Source organism: Elgaria multicarinata, chromosome 6 (genome assembly GCF_023053635.1).
Source record: "Elgaria multicarinata webbii isolate HBS135686 ecotype San Diego chromosome 6, rElgMul1.1.pri, whole genome shotgun sequence".
NCBI classification, from domain to species: Eukaryota; Metazoa; Chordata; class Lepidosauria; order Squamata; family Anguidae; genus Elgaria; species Elgaria multicarinata.
In genome coordinates this window covers 3462709-3472511 of record NC_086176.1, presented here as the reverse complement: position 1 = coordinate 3472511, position 9803 = coordinate 3462709, and the positions used below count along the sequence as shown (strand labels likewise).

At 43.4% G+C, this 9803-nt stretch overlaps 1 protein-coding gene across 2 annotated transcripts in view; it reads left to right on the top strand.

Moving 5' to 3' along the window:
- The first annotated feature begins 2194 nt into the window (after positions 1 to 2194).
- CFAP91 (cilia and flagella associated protein 91) overlaps positions 2195 to 9803 on the top strand; it is a 133431-nt gene continuing 125822 nt past the window's right edge. For both annotated transcript variants that reach the window (XM_063128829.1, XM_063128828.1), the window contains exon 1: positions 2195 to 2291. In XM_063128829.1, the coding sequence (XP_062984899.1) occupies positions 2195 to 2291 (97 nt within the window). The remainder of the gene's footprint in view (positions 2292 to 9803) is intronic.

The following is a 9803-nucleotide window of genomic DNA, read 5'->3' as shown; positions in this document are numbered from 1 at the left end:
CGATTGGGAGATGAACCTATCTATCAGTATCAACACTGAAAAAAGCTTTCCCCCTCCCCCATTCAATAAAAATTAATTGCAAGCAAACTGCAGAACGTAGATTTTTGAAAATCAAAAGAAATTACCCCCAATCATCAATCTCTAAGCATAGCAATTTTCAGGGATCTAGCTTTAAAAACAAAGAAGTTATAGGCATTTCTTTGACCAATGCAATCCTATGGGGGGAAAACGCCCAAAATGGCGATCGGAGCTCCACAACTACAGAAGCGCTCCGCAACTCAGCGAACTGCTCCGGGTCGATCTGCTGACCACCCATCCCCCCCGACCTGATTCGGAACTGCCTTTGGCAGAGGCGGATCAGGTCGCTCCGCTCCAGCTTCTACAACCCGAAAACACAGCCATATTCACTACAGTAAACATCCTTTTCCTGGGTGTTTGACCTGGGCTTTTTTGGCAGAACATTTATATCGCGCCTACCTCCCAGAAAGTCATGGTGAACTATAATGGTCTTTCCCAATTTTGTAACAACCCTATGGGATAGGTTAGGTTGAAAGATGTGAATGGCCACAGGACATTGTAAGCTTCATGATAGAATGGGACAGCCCAACCCCAACCCCACCATCATAGTCTGACATTTTAAGCACACTACCAAACCACACGACGACTATGGGCTTCTGTAGGAAACTGTCTTTGCAGAACTTCACTCTCGATTCTGAGAAAGTTTATTAAATATTCCAGTTAGTACAATGGAAGTGGTTTATTTGATTGCATACATGCACAGAGAAGTTGCCTTTCTAGGTTGACTTACCTCATTGGGAAGCTGCCGTTACAGCCCGTTTTGCGCAATACGGGCTTTTTCCCGGAACGGGTATCGGAACGTGGTTTCGGGGCAACTTTTGGAGCCTTTTATATTTGTCCCATCTAGTAATGTGCGTCTGGTGAGTTTGGTTGACTTACCTCATTGGGAAGCTGCCGTTACGGCCCGTTTTGCACAATATGGACTTTTGCCCGGAATGGGTATCGGAACATGGTTTCGGGGCAACTTTTGAAGCTTTTTATATTTGTCCCACCTAGTAATGTGCGTCTGGTGAGTTTGGTTAACTTACCTCATTGGGAAGTTGCTGTTACGGCCCATTTTGCGCAATACAGACTTTTGCCCAGAACGGGTATCGGAACATGGTTTCGGGGCAACTTTTGGAGCTTTTTATATTTGTCCCACCTAGTAATGTGCATCTGGTGAGTTTGGTTGACTTACCTCACTTGGAAGCTGCTGTTCCAGTGTTTTTTTGTGTGATACGCGCTATGCGCAGAACGGGTATCGGAACGCAGTTTCTTTGGACATTTTGTGGCTTATTGCATCCCTGCCATGTGTGACTGGTGAGTTTGGTTGATATCGCGCATTCAGAAGTGGCCGTTCCGGCCATCCCTTTCTGTTCCAGATGTTGTTTTGGGAGTTCTGGGGTTAATAGTGATATAATATTGCAATGCTTTTATTCCTAAAATATTGTTCCCAAGTGTTGCTAACACATGCCACTGTTTTTGGTATGGTTTTTTTATATAATGCAGTTGTTCTGGCCTGTTCCATTCCATTCCGGCTTTTACACCATCCTTGCTTTGAGCTCTTCTGGGCAATATACATTATTAAAACTTACTTAAAACATACTAAAAGCATGGCTCCTGACTCCTTATAAGGAGCACCATGTACATTGATGGTGCTATATAAATAAATACATAATAATAATAATAATAATAATAATAATAATAATAATAAGGCAGCTTCCTCTGTAGTGGCTCTTTAAAACGCTGCACAAGGACACATCGCTCCGCCCTCTCGCTTTCTCTACCGAGCACTTTAGATGTTCCGTACAAACAAATCTCCCATATAAAATCCATCATATAAAATCCATCCTACGCTTGTAACAAACGCCCATCTCATGAAACTGCACCCCCCCCCCACGCACCCACGCTGCAGCACAGGGGAGTTTCGTCACGGAAACCAGGAGCAAAGCCTCCCACGACCCCTCCCACGCGTCCCACAAGCTGAGCCAGTGTCGCTCTCACGAGCTCTAGTCGACGGCGTTCGGTTGTGCCCACGAGGCCCCGCCCACTTCGTCCTGGGCTCCGAGGTTGCCATGGGAACAGCGTCAGTCCGGGCAGCTCGGGAGGCGGCGGCGGAGGCGGCGGCGCCGGGACGATGAGCCGATCCGTGACTTTGGCGCGGGCGCGGACGCCCTCCGGGGCCCGGTACCGCCGGGTCATGGCCCCCAACCGGGCCTTCGATTTCCTCTACGGTAACTTGGAGAGCCCGGAGCGGGGCCGGGCCGCCTGGCGAGGGCGGAGATGTTTCTGGCTGACTGATCTAGTGGGAGGTGTAGAGTAGACCTGATCCCCAAGGGCAGCCCCTGCCTCCGCTCCCGCGGAGAAGACCTACGCGGGAGGCAGGGAGGCAGGGAGGGAGCGTGCGGGCGCCGGGCTCTTTCGTTACCTCTTGTTTTGCGGGGAGGGGGAGGCGCGGAGGGGGGGGCGCTGCCGCCGCCCAGTCACAGCTACGGATTTCTCCAGGGTTTGTTACTTTTCGATTGGGAGATTGAAAGAAACCAAGAAATGTAGATCAAAGTTAACTCGGAAGTCAGGCAATGAATCTTCGTGGATGAATCTATACATTATATGACCCTTCTGGGTACTAACCAGTGGAGGCTGGAGGCTCCGATTTCGGTGGGGCTGTGAATCCATTTCGGGTTTCAGCCAGAACGCTAAACAAGCTATCCGAGGTGCTGAACCCACTCCCAAAACAGCTCAGCACCTGGAATACCTCGTTTAGGGTTCTGGCTGGTTCTGACTGAAACCTGGAATGCATTCACAGCCCCAATAAAATAGGAGCCTCCATTGGCACTACCTACTTCCTTGTCTAATTTTGAACAGTTTCCCCCCTTAGACTTAAAACAACACGGGTACTTGCTAGTTAACTTCTGATGCCTTTTTTTTTTTTTTTTTTTTTTTTTTTTGAGCGCCGCTCATGGGGGATATGAGAGCTATCCATAGAAAACAATGGGCAAATCCAGGATTTTAGCGTAATTGTGATTGGGTCTCCCCCACCGCTGCCAAAAACCAAAGTATCATAGAGTCATACAGTTGGAAGGGAATTTGAAATACAGGGCAGGCTCCATACCTCTGAGTGCCCTTGGGCATGGTGCCACTGAAGGGGCCCGCATGCCCCTCCTGCTTTTACTACCCGTCCTCTCCCCACTCCTTTGTCATCTCCACTCACCAAAACCCACCTACATTTACCCATACTGCTGCCACCAACCCCTTCCACTCGCTGGCATCTTTCCTCTGAGTCAGGCATTGTAGAGACTAAAAAATGCAATAATGAAAAATATGATTTACATGAAGACAATTTGCAGGAAAATAATTTACAAGAAAAGTGACAGATCTAATTTTTCATCAAGGCTTCCAGGGGCCAATTAATTTAACTGTTTATTTATTTTATTGCATTTATATGCCACCCCATAGCTGAAGCTCTAAATAAATAATAAATAAATAATTTAACTGAGGATGTTAAAGTTTGAATCAAAGTTTGAATTCTTACTGGAGCTCCTTGGGTTAGCTCACAGTGGCTCTATTATTCCTCTGCTGATATTTCTCTCACATCCTAAAATATTCAGACAATTAGCCAAAATAATAGTAAAAAGTAAAAATTGTAGGGTATTTGCCTGTAAGAACTAGTGCTTTTCTGGTGAAATCAATGCTGACCCAAATAAATGGTCTGAATATAGACTCCAATACATGCCTGGTCACTATGGATGTCAACTCATTCCACATGAGGGTGCCAGACTTAGGGCACAAGAGTTCTTGTATTCTCCTACACGTTTTCTTATGGATACAGTTTTAGAAAAGAATTATTGTCAATTTGGTGAACAATATTTTCTTCAAATTAAGGGAGTAGCTATGGGAAGTCCAGCTGCCCCCAGCATTGCCAATCTCTACATATCAGCACTGGAAAATCTCACCATTCTCAATGCAGCAGTCAATCCATACAGACAATATTTTCAATACTATGGATGTTTTATTGACAACATCTTTGTAGTGTTCACACAAATTACTGAGATGGACATTTTTTTCTGTTGGATCAACTCCATTGCCACAGGGATTCTTCTGAAATTGCTTTTTTGACATTATGACTTGTAGTCGAGGGCAGCATTTGTGTCAGAGGGTATGTGAAACCTACGCACAAAAATTCCATTTTACATTGTTCAAGACATCACTCCAGACACTTCAAAATAATTCTTCCTTATGGCCAATTTTTGTGCCTAAAAAGAAACAATACATCTGAGTGTTTGGACAGAGGTTATCCCAAACATATAATTGCGTAATGCAGATCCAGAGCAAATTTGATCAAGAGACAGTCCTTGTTTCAGTCATATACGAAAACAAGGACTAACAGATTATTCTGCTCTCTGGAATTCAGCTATTTGTCACAATGCATTAAATCTATTATTTACAAACATTGGCATTTGGTTCAAGATATACCAAGTTCCAGCAGTTCCCCTGCCCCCATTGTGGGGTTTCGTAGGACTCCAAATCTGGGCAATAAATTGGTCCGTATTGATGTTCTTCATAGCAATTCTCTTACTCATCGTTTAATCCCTTCAGATTAAGGAATGTCGCAACCCAGTGAACAACAAGAAATATCTGCTATGAACATTTTCGTATTGTGGTCTGAAAAATGTGATCTATACTATCAGATGTTCTTGTCCTAAATTGTACATAGGCCCAACCTCCAGACCATTTAGGATTAGGATCACTGAGCATAAGAGTAAAATGTGTACTCAACATATGGAAGCCCCATTGACTGCCCACTTCCAGCAATTCAATCATTCACCTGACTCTTTAAAATTTTTTTTGCCCAGGAACAGGTACAACAGATGCCATTCAAACATGTCATGCTGAGGCTTTCTGGATGCACAGATTAAATTCATTGGCCCCAGGGGGCCTCAATGATAAATTAGATAAATCACCTTTCTTGTGAATTGTTTTCCTGCAAATTGTCTTTATGTAAATCATATTTTTGATCATTGAATATATATATATATATATATATATATATGTTGACAAATTTACCTTTTGTAAAATCGTATTGTGTATAAAACTGTGTTACGTGCCAAATTGAGTTTTCAGCCAAGTCAATGTCTCCCTCACATATTGGACCTCATTACGTAGATACATCTTAACTGTACCTTTAATAGAACAGGTTTTCTAATTCGCTTGTTACACTGATGGATCTAGAAAGCTCCATCCCCTTGATCATTTTGGTTGCCCTTTTCTGCACTTTTTCCAACTCTGTGATGTCTTTTTTTTTAAGTGTGGTGACTAGGCCTGTACACAGTATTCTAAGGGTGGTTGCACCATAGATTTGTATAAGGGCTGAATGATATTGGCAGTTTTATTCTCAATTCCTTTCCTATTTAGCATGGGGTTTGCCTTATCCTATTGGAATTCTGAGCATGCATAGGGTGGACTATTAATGTAACATGCAAAATTGATCTTAAACTTCCTTCCGGGGTCAAAGGTCTGTCTTCATAGGGCTTTGTTTCCAGACCCCTGATCATCCTGGTTGCCCTCCTCTGAACACGTTCCAGCTTGTTCGGATATAAGTATCCGTAATAGTAATAATAATAGAAACACCAGCACTCTCTGATACTCAGATGGCACACCTGAGCAGGGGAGCCCCTCCCCACCATTTCTACAGAGTGGTCATATCCTGAATTCAAATCCTCCTTCATGTGACACGTACGCTGTTCCACCAACTTAAGGCTCATTCTGCAACCTATGTGATCTTAGTGTGACTGTGTCTTTGGACTGGTAAATGTATGTCCCATGATGTCTTGGTTTTCTGCCTGCTACTGTAACTAAATGGGTAGGAGCTACTCTATTAAATTTTGTAGTCCTGGGAACTCCGTCTCTTTTGATTCTAACATTGTTGCTAAGTAAGCATGCAAAAGACTAAGGGCTCATGTTTTCCCTATTCTCCATGATGAGCTTGAACTCACATCTCCCGTTTCTCAACCTCATGCTTTGGTCAGTAAGCTACTAGAGGTGGCTGCTATAAGTGTGTGGCTGTGATTTCCATATATTCTGGGCTCTTGGTAACTGGTATCTTCTTGCCTGTACCCCAGTAGCAGCTACTGTGGTATCATAGTATAGACAGGTTGCTTACCTGTAACTGGAGTTCTTCAAGTGGTCATCTGTACATTCACACATGGAATCTGCGGCTGTATGGAGCCTTGTTTCAGGAAACTTCCAAAGCTGAGGAAAGCTCTTTTTGGCGGGAACCTTGTCCCACCCCCTCACCGCAAATGCTCCACAAGTTCCCATTCATCTCCTCAGTTCCTTGAGACTAACAGATCAATCTTGGATCCGAGGATAGTCACTCTATTGGTACTGACATCGTCAACACTGACACCAAGAGAGAACAGTGTGTGAATGCACAGATGCCCACTCGAAGAACTCCAATTACAGGTAAGCAACCTGTCTTTCTTTGTCATGGTCTCTGTGCATCACACATATGGGCGACTAACAAGTTCACTTATCAGAGGTGGGTATGGTTTCTCAATCCCAAATAGATGATAGGACAGCACATCCAAAGGTGCAATCTGACCTCGCTTAGACATCATGTTTGTAACGTCTCACAAAAGTCGATGGATTGGCCCATGTTGCAACCTTGCATAGTTCCTCCAAAGAAACTCCTTTCAAGAAGGCAATAGAGGCTGCCACACCATGAGTAGAATGTGCCCAGATTCTAGGTGTCAAATTCAAATTCAACATCTTATACGCTAATTGAATAAACTGTACTAATCAGGACACCAAGCGTTACAATGACAATGGCATACTCTTCTTAGGGCCCCCAAACAGCTGCTGTGTTCTACAGAAAGATTCTGTTCTAGACTTATAAAAGGCTAGTGCTCTCTGAACATCCAGCATGTATAAAGCTTTTTCAAGGTCTGTTCCAGGTGAAGGAAAAAAATGCAAGTAGTGTTATCAACTGTCAAATACCACCTTTGGCAGAAATGAGACATCAGGACAAAGGACAACTTTATCTCTATGAAAAATAAGGAAAGGATAATCAATTCTTAAGGCACAAAGTTCATTGGCTCTTCTAGAGGACATGACAGCTACAAGGAAAGCTACCTTCCAATAAAGGAGATGCAAGTTGCACATGGCCATTGGCTTGAATGGCTTTGACGATAACACTTTCAGAACTAAAGGTAAGTTCCAGGCAGGAATTATTGGTCTTACTGATGGAACTTCACAGTAAAACCTGAAATTGATACCTTGATGCTGGAGATGGCAGCAAGTTATACTTGAATAGAAGAATACTTTAGCCTGTTTTTGAATATATGACTAAAAAAACCTAAGAATATTAGTAAGAATATTAGTCAATGGGTCAAAACCGTTCATTGACGCAAATTTAGTAAAACATGTCCATTTGCTAGCTTAGGACCTTTTGGTAGCAGGCTTTCTTGCCACATTCAAAACAGTCTGTATAACCATCAGTATTGAGGAGAGCTGAGGAGTAGTGAATCCTCCATGCTGTGAGACTCAAGGTTCGTAGGTCTGGATGTCGGACAAGTCTGGATGTCGGCATCAAGAACTTCCATGCCTATGACTCAGGACCGAAGAAGTCTGTTGCCTTTCCTGATGATCAGATACTGTGAAACGAAGGGAAGATGCATCTGTAATCTCCCCCTTGGATGCAGTGGAGATTGGGTCTATCACTACATTCAAGATCGGTGCTTCTACTGCCATTTGGATAGGAGAATTCAGCAATGGTGACATCTGCAGAATATCTTTCTCTGGTAATTTTTGTGTTGTCTTTTTAGTGTCCTTATGTCTTTTCTTTTTATGAAGGGGCTCTGTTGAAGGCTTAGATTTTTTAGCCTTCTTTGACAGTTTCTTAGCTGCTGACAATGCCAATGATCTTCCTGGAGTTGGGAGATCTTGTTGGCTGACATCCTCCATGGAGGGGCCAGGAATGTCAGATTGTAGGCTAAGAGTCGACAGCCTTCAGGGCTCGCTGCCACAAAAGAGCTTTGAGTCTGTCAGCTCTATTACGAGCTTTTTTAGAAAAAGACATGCAATGTTTGCAAGTCACAATCACATGAGCCTCTCCAAAAGTGTGGCCGTCAGAAGGGAGCAACTTACTGCCGCACTGAACACACTTTGTAAACAGAGTCAAGGCGCATTGACTTCCTCCGATAAAAAATGTTTTTGAAGATGAAAAACAGCAAACAAAATAACTTTTTTTCCTTTTAGAACCAAAAGAAAACAGAAAGAGTAGACTAAGAGAACAAGGTGATTGTCCTCAGTACAAAAACACGTTTAATGCGGACAAAGTTCCTAGCGAGGCGACCTTAATGGCAGTCGAAAAGGAACTGAAGAGATGGGCCTGATGGATGGGGGGGATGTAGGAGAAGGATTTTTATTTATTTATTACATTTATATCCCGCTTTCTTTCCTCCAAGGAACCCAAGGCATCATATATAGTCCTCTTCTCCATTTTATCCTCACAACAACCCTATGAGGTTGATTGGGCTGAGAGTCTCAGACTGGTCCAAAGTCACCGAGTGAGCTTCCATGGCTGAGTGGGCACTAGAACCCGGATCTCCTGATTTCCAGTCCAACACTCTATCCATTGCACCACACTGGCTCTCTCCTACTCTAATGGCAGCCACCATTAGAGTGGAAGGGTTTTGCATTAAGAGTCTCAACGAGTGTGCTTGGTGAACTCTATTATAAAGTATAAAGTGTGTTCAGAGGAGGGCAACTGGAATGATCAGGGTTCTGGAAACAAAGCCCTATGAAGAGAGACTGAAAGAACTGGGCATGTTTAGCCTGGAGAAGAGAAGATTGAGGGGGGACATGATAGCACTCTTCAAATATTTAAAAGGATGTCACACAGAGCAGGGCCAGGATCTCTTCTCGATCCTCCCATGGTACAAGACACGGAATAACGGGCTCAAGTTACAGGAAGCCAGATTCCGGCTGGACATCAGGAAAAACTTCCTGACTGTTAGAGCAGTATGACAATGGAGCCAGTTACCTAGGGAGGTTATGGGCTCTCCCAACCTAGATACCTTCAAGAGGCAGCTGGACAACCATCTGTCAGGCATGCTTTAAGGTGGATTCCTGCATTGAGCAGGGGGTTGGACTCGATGGCCTTAGAGGCCCCTTCCAAATCTACTTTTCTATGATTCTATGATTACTCTACCCAGATGGTACTTACTATCTGCAGATTTATAAGTAATCAAACTAAAAATAATTACAGATAATTAAATCTTCTGCAATAATTTTCAGGATATCTCTTCAATCAATTAATCTAATTGACTGACAAAATATTGCAACTCTACTCTCTGCCCACATCTCATCACTTTTCTGCTACATTTTCGACATTGTTAGCCACCTTCTATCATCTTAGACTCTTATTTTTGCTATTGATTTGTTTATTGATGTAAAACTACCCATTGTATGACAACGAAATACTTGAAAAAGAAGTTGTGATTATTTGTGCAATCACTTTAGCCCTCCTATTTTTCTCCCTTCCCCTTGCATTCTTTAAATGACCCATTTATAGCAGCAGGGATATACAACCTTTCTCTGAAGAGAGACTGAAAGAACTGGGCATGTTTAGCCTGGAGAAGAGAAGATTGATGGGAGACATGACAGCACTCTTCAAATACTTAAAAGGTTGTCACACAGAGGAGGGCCAGGATCTCTTCTCGATCCTCCCAGACTGCAGGACACGG